Here is a 14,734-nt window from a genome sequence, read left to right as displayed (position 1 = left end):
CAATCCCGCAGGTTGCTTGTCGTTCCAGATTATGGTGACTGACTGTCTGTCATGTCCGACGATGACAGGAAACCTGTGTGGGAGAGTTTGTAACGTGGAAAAGCTATTGCAGTTCCACTCCCTCGACCTCAGAAGTCTGGGTCAAGTGGTACGAGCAAGCGTCACAAACTGGGGCATTCCTTGGCGCAGTGGATGACCATGGCATCTTCTGTATCTTGTCATGTCCTTCATTCTCCACGGAGTGTTACAGAACTGCCTTCCTAGCCGTTGGATCTCACCTGCCCAGTCTGACGGAGCTGAGTTCGCATCCGAAGAATGACATGTCCCTATCGCGCTGGGGTATGAGGTCACTGACCACCCTCACCAGGTTAAGCCCACCTATCGACTTGGTGTACCGGGGGGATGCTTGCAAAAAGCTGCTTGGAGCCATAGGTGAGGGCTGAGTGTCCAGTGAGGACCAGAGGTGGGTGAGCTGCCTTAGAATGGAGATGACAAGCCCCTTCACCCGTGGTGCTACCCCTCCATGGACACCCTGTGCAACCCCATGCTCCAGATTACAGGAAGGCAAATGCAATGTTACATTCATTTTGAAGTGGCGAGAATATAAAAGCAAGGAAGTCCACATTTGGAGTACTACAAGCAGTTTTGGGCCCCTTATCTTGAAAAGGTTTAGCAGACTGTTTATGAGAATGATCTCATATGGGAATGAAAGGGTTAACATATGAGGAACGCTGAATGGCTTTGGGCATGTACTCGCTGGAATTTATAAGAATGAGCGGGAATCTTATTGAAACATACCAAATTTTGAAAGGCCTAGATACAGTGGAGGTGCAGAGGATGCTCACTATAATCGGAGAGTCCAGGACCAGCGGGCACAGTCTCAAAATAGAGGGATGTCCATTTAGAAAAGAAATGTGGGGGGGGGGTGGAATTTCTTTAGCCAGAGGGTGATGAATCTGTTGGAATTCTTGCTACAGATGGCTATAGAGGCCAAGTCACTGGGCATATTTAAAACTTGGGTAATAGGTTCTTGATTGGTCAGGGTGTCAGGAGAATGGGGTTGAGAGGGATAGTAAATCAGCCATGATAGTATGGCAGAGCAGACTCGATGGGCTGAATGGCCTAGTTCTGCTCCTCTGTCTTATGGGTGTGGTGTGGTGCCTGTCAAATGGGCTGCTTCCTCCTGGATGCTGTCGAGCTTCCTGAGTGTTGACCAAGGTGCAGGCACCCAGCCAGGAGACAACCCATCCATGACATAGAAGTTTGGTGGGAATTGTGGTTCAGCACTTACAAATCAGAATCAGGTTGGATACCACTGACATATGTTGTAAAATATGTTATTTTACAACAGCAGTACAGTACAAGGTTTGAAGTAAGTTTATTATCAAAGTACATATACGTCACCACATGCAACCTTGAGTTTCATTTTCTTGCAGGCGTTGACAGTAAATCAAAGAACTCGAATAGAATCAGTGATTGACTGACCCAACCGGGTGGACAAACAACCAATGTACAAAAGACAACAGATCGTGCAACTACAAAAGAAAAAAAAGCAAATAATAATAATAAATAAATAAGTAATAAATATCAAGATCATGAGATGAAGAGTCCTTGAAAGTGAAAGTGAATGCATAATTTAAAAAGCTATAAATTACAAAATTACAATGACAAATATATATAATTTGAATTTATTTTTAGCGCAAAAAGGAGAAAATAAGTGAGATAGTGTACATTAATTCATGGAACATTCATAAATCTGATGGTGGTGAGGAAGAAGCTGTTCCTAAAACGTTAAGTGTGTGTCTTCAGGCTCCTGTACCTCATCCCTGATGGTAGCAATGAGAAGAGGGCACGTCCTGGGTGATGGGGCTCCTTAATGATGGGTGCGTCCTTTTGAAAATGTCATGGATGCTGAGGAGGCCAGTGGCCATTGCGGAGCTGTCTGAGTTTGCAACTTTCTGCAGCTTTTTCCGCTCCTGTGCAGTGGCCCCTCCACACCAGAAGATGATTCAACCAGTTACAATACTCTCTGTTTTGCTTTGCCATCGCTGAATTTATTTCAAACCCACAGGAGCTGGCATCAGGGATACGCTTGTGAAATGGATCCAACTTGCCAGTACATTTGGCTTCAACACAGAACGCTGACCACTGCTGAACTGTGCGCTGCCATTATCCGATGTGTCAGGCAGGGTTACAGCATTTCGGAGTGTCTCGTGGAATTCCTTTCACTGTGCGGTGGCTGTAATCCGTTCTGTCAACAGAAAGTCCCATTCCTGGAGTTGACGCAACCGTAGTCATGGAGGCAGAGAGCTCAGAAATGGGCCCTTCAGCCCAGCCTGTGAACACCGACCTTTGAACTTATGCTGGTGCTACAGAGAAACAGAATCACTTTATCATCATTGGTGTTTGTCACGCAATCTGTAGTTCAGTGCAAGATATAAAATTTAATGTAAGTGACTATCATTAAATAGGTACACACAGTACTGTGCAAAAGTCTTAGGCACACATATATATAGCTAGGGTGCCTAAAACTTTTGCACAGTACTGAAGAAATTGTATGTACTGTACTGTACTGCTGTCGCAAAAAAAAACAAATTTCATGACCTACGTGAGTGAAGATAAACCTGATTCTGATGTGGGTCTCTATTGTGGACTGAGAGTGGGAAGGGGGCAGAGAGAGGGTTGAGTTAAAGGGGAGGGAGAGGGGAGGGAGCGGGAAGTACCAGAGGGACGTTCCGCAATGACCAATAAACCAATTGTTTGGGGTCAAATGACCTTGCCTGGTGTCTCAGGGCTGGGTGTGTCCGTACCCCCGCCCCGGTACTCCTTCTCTGCCACCTGTCCCGCACCCCTCCTGTGTCATTCCATGGGTTGTTTATAATTATTTTGTTTTTTTTCTGTTTGTGTTTGCACAATTTATTGTCTTTTGCACGTTGGTTGATTGTCTGTTTTTGTGTGCAGTTTTTCATTAATTCTATGGGGTCTCTTTGTATTTACTTTGAATGCCCACAAGAAAATGAATCTCAGGGTAGTATACGGTGACATATATGTACTTTGATGATAAATTTCTTTTGACTTTGACTGCCCTCCTGTGTTAGACACGTCTACCAAGGATGTGTCGTCACACTTTGATTGACAAGTTTATTGGTGCCTTGCTCCCGATGGTTCTGGTCACAAGGACAACAGGCGAATGATCCAATTATTGGAAGTGCCTTTCGGAAACATGAAATGTCAAATACCGCATGGCAGTGTGGAATTTCAATTCAGTGTATTAACTATTCAGGAACCTCTGTGTAATATACACTCAGTGGCTACTTTATTTGGTACAACAGTACACCTCGTTGATGCATATCTCTACTCAGTCCATCACATGGCAGCAACTCAATGCATAAAAGCACGCAGACATGGCCAAGAGGTTCAGCTGTCATTCAGACCAAACATCAGAATGGGGAAGAAATGTGATCTAAGTGACTTTGATCGTGGAATGATTGTTGGTGCCAGATGGGGTGGTTTGAGTGTCTCAGAATTTGTTGATCCCCTGGGATTTTCACGCATAACTTTCTCTAGAGTTTACGAGAATAGTGCAAAAAGCAAAAGAAAAACACATCCAGTGAGCGGCAGTTCTGTGGGTGAAAACACTTTGTTAACGAGAGAGGTCAGGGGAGAATGGCCAGATTGGTTCCAGCTGACAAGAAGGTGACAGTAACTGGAATAACCACACGTAACAACAGTGATATGCAGAAGAGCATCGCTGAGCGTACAACACATCTAGCCTTAAAATCAATGGGCTACAGCAGCAGAAGACCACACTTGGTTCCAGATCTGTACCTAATTAAGTGTCTGCTGAGTGTATGTGGAACATTTGATGCCTCTGGGCCTATACTTGATGGAGTTCATATGGATGGGCGGGGGGTGATGGGATCTCACTGGAACTTAGTGTATACTGAATATTTAAGATAACCAGAATGTGCAGAATCTCTTGTGTTTAAGGATACTGAAAGACCTGGATAAAGTGGCTGGGGAGAGCATGTTTCTCTCAGTAGGAGTGTCTAGGATCTGGTGCCACAGCCTCAGAATAAAGGGACATCCCTTTAGAGCAGAGATGAACAATTTCTTCAGCCAGAGAGTGGTGAAACTGTGGTATTTGTCACATTTTGAATCAGAATCAGGTCTATATCACTGATAGAGTCATCAAACACTACAGCACAAAAACAGGGGCTTCAGCCCATCTAGTCCCGTTGACCTGCACTGGGACCATAGCCCTCCATGCCCCTCCCATCCATGTACCTATCCAAACTTCTCTTAAATGTTGAAATCAACTACACTTCCGTCATTTGCGCTGGCAGCTCATTCTGCACTCTCACCACCCTCTGAGTGAACACTTCACCTTTCATCCTTAACCCATGACCTCTAGTTGTAGTCTCACGCAATTTCAGTGGAAAACACCTGCTTGCATTTTCCCTATCTATATCCCTGATAATTTTGTATTACTCTATCAAGTCTCCTCTCAATCTTTTACATTCTAGGGAATAAACTCCTAACCTTGAACTGAGGTTCTCCATTCCCAGCAAAATCCTTGTAAATTTTCTCTGTGCTCTTTCGATCTTATTTGCATCCTGTAGATAGGTGACCAAACTGCTCACAATACTCCAAATTAGGCCTCACCAATGTCTTATACAAGTTCAACATAACATCCCATTTCCTGTTCTCAATTTAGCCCTCAAGATTTCCTTGTTAAGTGTTCTTTTGCATTTCTTACATTCCTCAAGTATCTCATTTGTTCCTACCTTTCTATTCCTGCTATGCACCTCCTTTTGTTTTTCTTAACCAGGGCCTCAATACCTCTCACAAACCAAGGTTCCTTAAACCTGTTATCCTTGCCTTTATTCTGGCAGCAACATACAAACTCTGTACTCTCAAAATTTCACTTTAGAAGGCTTCCTACATACTAAGTACCCATTGTCAGAAAACAACCTGACCTAATCCACACTTGCCAGATCCTTTCTGATACCATCATAATTGGCCTTTCTCCAATTTAGAATCTAAACTCAAGGACCCCACCTATACTTTTCCATAATCACCTTGAAACTAGTAGTTGCAAAGTGTTCCCCTACACAAACTTCTGTCACCTGCCCTGTATCATTCCCTAACAGGAGATCTAGTATCACACTCTCTCTAATTGGGACCTCTATGTACTGATTAAGGAAACTTTCCTGTACACATATGACCAACTCTTTCCCATCCAGTCCTTTTACAGAATGGGAGTCGAATCAATATGAGGAAAGTTAAAGTCACCTACTATAGCAATGTTATGCTCCTTGCAACAGTCTGCAATCTCTATTCAGATGTTCTTCTCTAAGTCATGGACTGTTGGATTGTCTAAAATATAGTCCCATTAATGTGGTCATACCTTTCTTATTACTCAGTTCCTCCCATAATACCTAACTAGATGTGCTCTCCAGTCTGTCCCGACTGAGCAATGCCGTAATATTTTCTCTTGACTGGTAATGCCACCCCTCCATCTTTAATCCCTTCCGCTGTATCACGTCTAAAACAACAGAATCCCAGAAAATTGAGCTGCCAGTCCTGCCCCTCCTGCAACCAAGTCTCACTAATGGCTACAGACTCATAATTTCCCATGCTGATTCATGTCCTAAGCTCAATGCCTTTCCTGCAATTATCTTTGCATTGAAATTTACGCAGCGCAAAACGTTAGTCCCACCACGCTCAATCTTTTGATTCTTGAATTTGTATGTAGGCTTAATATCTTTCTCTATAACCTCTCTACTGTCTTTTCTGATGATCTGGTTCCCATCCTCATGCAAATCTAGTTTAAAGGTACAATATATGTCACAAAGTTTGTTGTTTCACAGCAGCAGTACAACACAATACATAAAATATAAATTATAATATGAAATATGAAGTATATTTAAAAGTGAAATTAAATAAGTAGTGCAAAAACAGAACAAAAAATTGTGAAGTTTTGTTCATGGCTTTATGGGCTAACCAGAAATCTGATGGCGGGGGGGAAGAAGCTGTTGCTAAAATATTGAGTGTATGTCTTCAGACTGCTGTAGCTTTTCTCTGATGGTAGTAATGAGAAGAAGGCATGTCCTCATTGCCGGGGGTCCTTATTCGTGGATGTCACCATTTTGAGACATCAGCTTTTGAAGACGCCCTTGATGATGAGGAGACTTGGCCTGTACTTAAGCAGAGATTGATATGTTCTTGATTAGTAAGGGGGGGTTAAGGGTTACAGGGAGAAATTGAAAGAATTGGAGTTGAAAAAACAAAGACATCAGCCACAACTGAATGGTGGACAACCCTCAATAGGCTGAAAGGTCTAATTTTGCTCCTACATCTTACAGAGCTTATAGTAATGATGAGCACAAAGTTACCCAAGTCTTTTATAGCTTTAACTGGTATTGGGAATGCTGAGCTGGAGGGATGGGTGTTATTGGGTACGTTGGAGAACTGGAGGGATGGGTTTCATTGGGAATGATGGGTTTTGTTGGGAATGTTGAATTGGAGGGATGGGTTTCATTGTGAATATTGTGGAACTGAAGGGATGGGTTTCATTGTGAATGTTGGGCTGGAGGGATGGATTTCATTGGGAATATTGTGGAACTGAAGGGATGGGTTTCATTGGGAATGTTGATCAGGAGGGATGGGTTTCACTGGAAGTGTTGAGCTGGAGGGATGGGTTTCAATGGGAATGTTGAATTAGGAGGGATGGGTTTCATTGGGAATGTTGAGCTAGAGGGATGGATTTCATTGGGAATGTTGAGCTGGAGGGATGGGTTTCATTGTGAATGTTGATCAGGAGGGATGGGTTTCATTGGGAATGTAGAACTGAAGGGATGGGTTTCATTGTGAATGTTGAGCTGAAGGGATGGGTTTCATTGTGAATGTTGAGCTGGAGGGAGGGGTTTCAATGGGAACGTTGAATTAGGAGGGATGGGTTTCATTGGGAATGTTGAGCTAGAGGGATGCATTTCATTGGGAATTTTGGGGAACTAGAGGGATTGGTTTCATTGGGAATATTGAGTTGGAGAGATGTGAATGTAAGTAACTGGATTTTCATTAGGGTTAAGAATAAGGAGGTTGGGTTTTATGATCTTGGCTGAACTGCTGTGTTTGATATTGATGCTGATATATTTAATCCTCCTTGAGAATCCATCATTAATGACCATCTCGCCATTTGCTTTGTGCAGGAGACAAGCGGGTGGTGAAGCTGTACCTCAAGTCCAAGGAGACCGGCAAGAAGTTTGCCAGCACGGACTTTGTGTTCTACAACTGCAGTGTTCACCAGTCGTGAGTATTTGTGCAGTTTCCTGGCGCTGCACTCTCCCCTCATGATCAGCCCTACTGCTGGGACAGTCCATCTGGTCATCAGCTGAACTCTGACACCCTTCGTTTAAACCTACCATTTAACAGACTATTCATCACTTAGGAACCAGAACTATTAATAATTTGGCACTCTGCAAAGATTGGCAACTATTAAGTGGAATCTCTCTATATTTCTGTACTTCCAAGGGTATGCTGTACCTGCTACATGAAAATTTTTGTTTAATTTTCATTTGCTAATCAGAGGCACGCACACAAGTAGGTACTAATTAGTATCCCACAAATGTAATTGAGGTTTTGAACCTCAAGAGGATTGACAAGGGCTGGGTTGTAGATGTTATCTACAAAGACTTTTAACATGGCTCTTGATGAGGTCCAGAAAGTGATTTCATATGGGATCCATGGTGAGTGAGCAAACTGGATACAGGTTTGGCTTGGAGGATGGAGAGAGAGGTAGTGGAGGGCAGTTTTTGAGGTTGGAGGCTGGTCATCTGTGGTGCACTGCAGAGGTCAGTGCTGGGTTCCTTCTGTTTGTGATATATATTAACATGTTTATGATATATTGTCAAGGATTCCATCTTTTAGATAAGACTAATATACCCACAATATGCTGGAGGAACTCAGCAGGCCAGGCAGCATCTATGGAAAAGAGTAAACAGTCGATGTTTTGGGCCGAGACCCTTCATCAGGACTGGATAAAAGAGATTAGAAGTCAGATTAAGAATATAGGAGGAGGAGAGGAAGAAGTACAAGGTAGTAGGTGATAGGTGAAGCTGGGCGAGGGAGAGGGGTGAAATAAGGAGCTGGTAAGTCAATTGTTGAAAGAGATAAAGACCTCATCCTATTCCTGCCATCTTTGATTTACCAATGATAAAAAACCATCATTTAACCTCTTCAGCTTGTCCGATGATTGCTTTTGTTACTCTTATGGCTAGAAGATCTATACTATTGAGTTGGAAAGAGGTTAGTCCTCCAACTACATTTCATTGGTTTTCTCAAACTATATCTTGTTTAAATCTAGAAAAAATTAGAAGTGTCATTTTTGACCATCTATTAAATTTGATGAGACTTGGAGACCATTTATTCAATACTTCCACATGATGTAATTTGACCCTTGCCAAATCTATTTTGTGATTTCAATATATGGGGAGAGGAGCGGAAGTGGCGACCCTACTGGTTCTATCTGAGGTATCATAATAGCCCTTTCCTTTTTCTTAGTTTTCTTTTAGTTTGAGTAGATTAGTTTTTTTTTAGGGGATTTTTTTTTTCTTTTTCTTTTTTTAATGATTTTTTGTATTTTATGTATACTCTTTATATATTTTATTGTTAATCTGTGTGATTTTGGGATGTTTACTAACTATGTGTTACCTGACTGTGAACTTTAGTAATTATTATTAAATAATGATGCAATCCCAATTGCTCTGTACTTACTTTTTGTAATGTGTATGATGTTGAAACTAATAAAAAATTGAAAAGGAAAGAGCAAGAGATAAAGGGCTGGAGAAGGGTGAATCTGATAGGAGAGGGTAGAAGGCCATGGAAGAAAGGGAAGGGGGAAGGATACCAGAGGGTGTTGGTGGGCAGATGAGGAGATAAGGTAAGAGAGGGAAATAGTGAAGGCGGAGGGGTAACTACTGGAAATTCAAGAAATCAATGTTTGTGCCATCAGGTTGAAGGCTACCCAAACAGAATGTAAGGTGTTGCTCCTTCAGCCTGAGTGTGGCCTCATCGTGGCAGTAGAGCAGGCCATGGACTGACATGTTGGAATGGGAAGTAGAATTAAAATGGGTGGCCACCAGGTGATTCTGCTTGTTTCTGGCGGATGGAGCGTAGGTGCTCGGCGAAGCGGTCTACCAATGTACATCAGGTCTCACCGATATACAGGAGGTTTCTATCAGTTTCTGTCCTCTCCTTTCAAATTCCTCCTGCATCACCTATCACCTACTACCTTGTACTTCTTCCACTCCTTCCTGCCCCCCCACCACCAACCTTCTTACTTTGACTTCTAATCTCTTTTTTCCAGTACTGATGAAGGGTCTTGGCCTGAAATGTTGACTGTTTATGCTTTTCCCTTGATGCTGCCTGGTCGGCTGAGTTCTTCCAGCATTTTTTGTGCATTACTTTGATTTCCAGCATCTGCAGATTTTCTATTGTTTGTGAAGACTAATATACTGTCTGTCCTCTTTATTTCACTGACACAACGTCAGAAATGACCAGATGACTCATCCACGGTGCCTGTCTCTTCAACATAGTTTGTAATCCCATTGCTATTTTTGTGAGTTTGTTCTGTACATTTGTAGTGTTTGGGTATTCACAGTATCTGCCAGATATTTATGCAGATAGAAAGGGGTATGACATGCTCGTGTCATTGGCCGGGGCAGTGTGAGCCAGCAAGTCCTGTTGCAACTGTACAAAATTTTGGTTGGGTCACACTTAGAGTATTGTGTGCAGTTCTTGTGCCCTACTACAAGAGGGATGTGGAGACTTTGAAGAGCATGCCCTCTAATCTAGGAAGCATCCTAGAGGTTCAGCAGGATGCTTCCTAGATTAGAGGGCATGAGCTATTAAAAATATAGTGACATGCAAAAGTTTGGGCATTCCTGGTCAAAATTTTTGTTACTGTGAATAGTTAAGTGAGTAGAAGGTGAACTGATCTCCAAAAGTCATAAAGTTAAAGATGAAACATTCTTTTCAACATTTTAAGCAAGATTAGTGTATTATTTTTGTTTTGTACAATTTTATAGAGTGAGAGCAAGGAAAGGAGCACCATGCAAAAGTTTGGGCACCCCAAGAGATTTGAGCTCTCAGATAACTTTTACCAAGGTCTCAGACCTTAATTAGCTTGTTAGGGCTATAGCCTGTTCACAATCATCATTAGGAAAGGCCAGGTGATGCAAATTTCAAAGCTTTATAAATACCCTGACTCCTCAAACCTTGTCCCAACAATCAGCAGCCATGGGCTCCTCTAAGCAGCTGCCTAGCATGCTGAAAATTGAAATAAATGATGGCCAAAAAGGAGGAGAAGGCTATAAGAAGATAGCAAAGCGTTTTCAGGTAGCCATTTCCTCAGTTTGTAATGTAATTAAGAAATGGCAGTTAACAGGAACGGTGGAGAACAAGTTCAGGTCTGGAAGACCAAGAAAACTTTCTGAGAGAACTGCTCGTAGGATCGCTAGAAAGGCAAATCAAAACCCCTGTTTGACTGCAAAAGACCTTCAGGAAGATTTAGCAGACTCTGGAGCGGTGGTGCACTGTTCTATTGTTCAGCGACACCTGCACAAATATGATTTTCATGGAAGAGTCATCAGAAGAAAACCTTTCCTGCGTCCTCACCACAAAATTCAGCGTCAGAAGTTTGCAAAGGAACATCTGAACAAGCCTGATGTATTTTGGAAATGAGTCCTGTGGACTGATGAAGTTAAAATAGAACTTACATCAAAGTTGCTGGTGAACGCAGCAGGCCAAGCAGCATCTATAGGAAGAGGCGCAGTCGACGTTTCAGGCCGAGACCCTTCGTCAGGACTAACTGAAGGAAGAGTGATTCTTTCTCTCACTCTCCTTTTTCTCCCTCTGTCCCTCTAAATATACCTCTTGCCCATCCTCTGGGTCACCCCCCCCCCCCGTCTTTCTCCCTAGGCCTCCTGTCCCATGATCCTCTCGTATCCCCTTTTGCCTATCACCTGTCCAGCTCTCGGCTCTATCCCTCCCCCTCCTGTCTTCTCCTATCATTTTGCATCTCCCCCCCCCCCCCCCAGCTTTCAAATCCCTTACTCACTCTTCCTTCAGTTAGTCCTGACGAAGGGTCTCGGCCTGAAACGTCGACTGCGCCTCTTCCTATAGATGCTGCTTGGCCTGCTGCGTTCACCAGCAACTTTGATGTATGTTGCTTGAATTTCCAGCATCTGCAGAATTCCTGTTGTTTGCGTTAAAATAGAACTTTTTGGCCGCAATGAGCAAAGGTATGTTTGGAGAAAAAAGGGTGAAAAGAACACCTCTCCAAGTGTTAAGCACGGGGGTGGATCGATCATGCTTTGGGCTTGTGTTGCAGCCAGTGGCACGGGGAACATTTCACTGGTAGAGGGAAGAATAAATTCAATTAAATACCAGCAAATTCTGGAAGCAAACATCACACCGTCTGTAAAAAAGCTGAAGATGAAAAGAGGATGGCTTCTACAACAGGATAATGATCCTAAACACACCTCAAAATTCACAATGGACTACCTCAAGAGGCGCAAGCTGAAGGTTTTGTCATGGCCCTCACAGTCCCCTGACCTAAACATCATCGAAAATCTGTGGATAGACCTCAAAAGAGCAGTGCGTGCAAGACGGCCCAAGAATCTCACAGAACTAGAAGCCTTTTGCAAGGAAGAATGGGCGAAAATCCCCCAAACAAGAATTGAAAGACTCTTAGCTGGCTACAAAAAGCGTTTACAAGCTGTGATACTTGCCAAAGGGGGTGTTACTAAGTACTGACCATACAGGGTGCCCAAACTTTTGCTTTGGGCCCTTTTCCTTTTTTGTTATTTTGAAACTGTAAAAGATGGAAATAAGAAAGTAATCTTGCTTAAAATATTAAAGAAATATGTCATCTTTAACTTTATGCCCTTTGGAAATCAGGTCACCTTTTACTCGCTTAGCTATTCACAGTAACAGAAATTTTGATCAGGGTGCCCAAACTTTTGCATGGCACTGTATAATATAAAAAGCGTACAATACCACCAGGCTCAAGGACAGCTTTTTATCAGACTCTTCTCTGATAAGATGGACTCTTGGCCACACAGTTTATCTCATTCTATTGTTAACTTGCAGAACACGTTTTCTGTAGCTATTTGGCCCATTGAGGCTGCTGCTCCATTTGATCATGCTGATTCATATCCCCCTCAACCCCATTCTCCTGTCTTTTCCCTTTAACCGCTGATGCCCTGAGTGACCAAGAAACTATGAACCTCCACTTTAAATATACCCAGTGACTTGGCCACCACAGCTGTCTGTGGCAGTGAAAGTTCACCATAGATTCACCACTCCTCCTCAACTCTGTTCTGAAGGAATGTCCCTCTATTCTGAGTTCGTGCCCTCTGATTCTGGACTCCCTCATTAATGGAAACATCCTCTAGGCCTTTCAATATTCAACCTTTATCATCTTCTATCATAATTCCAACCCTCTTTATAACACCACCCTGTGACACAGAAGGCTTTGCACCAAGAGACACAGACATCCCACCTCTCCCGGAACTTACGGGAGTCTCCTGCATATTAATAGTGGCTCCCTGATGCCCGCAAATTATATACAATATCACGGAAATCAATTTTTTTTTTAGAGCTAGCGAGAGAAAAGCAAGAAAGAGCGCGCGCGTGCGAGAGACCACGAGAGAGAGCGCGAGAGCGCGCCATTGCAGAGTGTTCCAAAAAAAGCATAAAACGTACGTCACCCCAGACTACACTAAAGTGTACCCCTGCCTAATAGGGGTCAAAAATAATGACAGTGTTGCTCGCTGTGCTGTTTGCAACAGTAACTTTTCTATTGCCCATGGTGGGTTAAGACTGTAAAAGACATGTTGAGGTGAGTTTAACAGGTGTCATTCGTTCATTAGCATAGCTAACGTTATTTAACCTAGCTGGCTAGCTGCTAAGGAGGTACTCTATTGCAGACATCCCACCTCTCCCGGAAGTCTCCCGCAAATTGATGGTGCTACCTCCCTGAGATGAGTTTTTGCAGGGTGGGATGTCTGGAGACATTCTCTGTTTTAGGGGAGGGCTGTGGGGAAAGACACTGATCCACACTTGGCCAGAGAAACAGGGGGAGAAATCTTCTTTTCTTTTCCATTTATTGTTCCCATTCTTCACCCGGGAAGAATCTCAGCATATTTCCATGTGAACTTTTCAAATGCACGGAATATGTGACCACAAATGTCAGAAGTCTGCTGAAGTTTTATTTATTTCAGATTTACTTCTCCTTCATCTTTGAAGATGTTTCTAATTTAAATGGGTCTGACAGTTTTAACCAGTTGGCTAATTTACATCAGAATGTGAGTTGGCCCCACAGGAGGCTTGGCCCAGATGTCACAGACCAACACACTGGTTTGAAGTTCCTTCTGGTCTCCTTTGAGGCTGCATCATGTTCACTGACTGCCGCATGGACTGCGATGCTGGAATCTGCCTGCTTCTCACACTTTCACCAGTATCCTGGCTCGACGAACACACCTCCCAACGTTCTCCTCCGTTCCCCTTCAGTCAGCACCCACTTTATTCGGTACAGCTCTTCCCCTGCTCGTGAATGAAAAAACCTACTCAGCCAATTATTTGGCAGCAACTCAGTGCATAAAAACATGCAGGCATGGTGAAGATTTTCAGTTGTTTCTCAGGCCTAAAATCATAAAGGGGAAGAAATGGGATCAGAGGAAAATGGCCAGACTGGTTCAAGCTGACAGGAAGGCGACTAACTCAAATAACCACGTGTTACAACAGTGGTGTGCAGAAGAGTATCTCTGAATGCACAACACGGGGAGCCTTGGTGGATGGGCTACAACAGCAGAAGATCACGAACATACACTTTATTCAGTATAGAAAGTACCAAAGTACATATGAAGCTACTTTTATCTTATAAGTAAATAAAGAATGATTGAGGAACAAGTCCGAGATCAATCTAACCCTACCCTCATACCAAGCCCTCGGTTTTTCTTTCATCCACGCGCCGTAAGATGTCCCTATTGTATCTGTCTCTACCACCATCTCTGGCACACGTTCCACACACCCATCACTCTCGGTGTAAAAAAAAAACAACTTACCTCTGACCTCCCCCTCGGTGACCGTAAACATACACCTTAGTGCGTTAGCTACTTCCACCCTGACGTGGTCTGACTCTGCCCAGCCCTTGCATCTTGGCCATGTGCCCAGAAGAAGCCTGGGTCTTGTTGTGTGATCCTAGGCATCATTTAATACCCATCCCAAACGGTCCCTCGGGAAGCTGGTGGTTCTTGGACCTCTGCAACCCATGTGGGAACAGTGTTCTCTGCGGCGAGCACTGTGGTAGTTTGCCGGACCATTTCACTTCAGACTGACACTGAGGGTAAGGGTAGCAGACTTCCTGCCCTGAGGATGTGTAGGCATGATAGACCGGTTAGGTCACTGCACAGGCATCCACAAGCATATTGACCCTGAGATGTGAGTTCAAACCCCACCAAAACAGCTGGGGAATTTACCTTCTAGTAATTCAATGACTCTGAATTTAAAAAAAATTAGTAACAGTGGAGCTGCCAGATTGTATTTCAAGCTCTCAGATTTATTTATCACATGCTGCTATGCATCCAGATAGATGCTTCCTGTGGTTTGTAGATGGAAGTTGGCTTGGATTAACGGGGACATGCCAAATTTCTCTTCTGAGGAAGTT

General features: G+C 43.3%; 1 protein-coding gene across 3 annotated transcripts in view; it reads left to right on the top strand.

The window, feature by feature from the left end:
- The window catches only part of LOC134356953 (plexin-A1-like), a 462,148-nt gene that overhangs the window by 249,572 nt on the left and 197,842 nt on the right, over nt 1–14,734 (top strand). For all 3 annotated transcript variants that reach the window (XM_063068230.1, XM_063068229.1, XM_063068231.1), the window contains exon 8: nt 7,215–7,314. In XM_063068230.1, the coding sequence (XP_062924300.1) occupies nt 7,215–7,314 (100 nt within the window). The remainder of the gene's footprint in view (nt 1–7,214; nt 7,315–14,734) is intronic.

This window comes from Mobula hypostoma, chromosome 15 (genome assembly GCF_963921235.1).
Source record: "Mobula hypostoma chromosome 15, sMobHyp1.1, whole genome shotgun sequence".
NCBI classification, from domain to species: domain Eukaryota; kingdom Metazoa; phylum Chordata; class Chondrichthyes; order Myliobatiformes; family Myliobatidae; genus Mobula; species Mobula hypostoma.
Note: the sequence above shows the minus strand (reverse complement) of the source record. Positions and strands in the feature narration are given on the sequence as shown.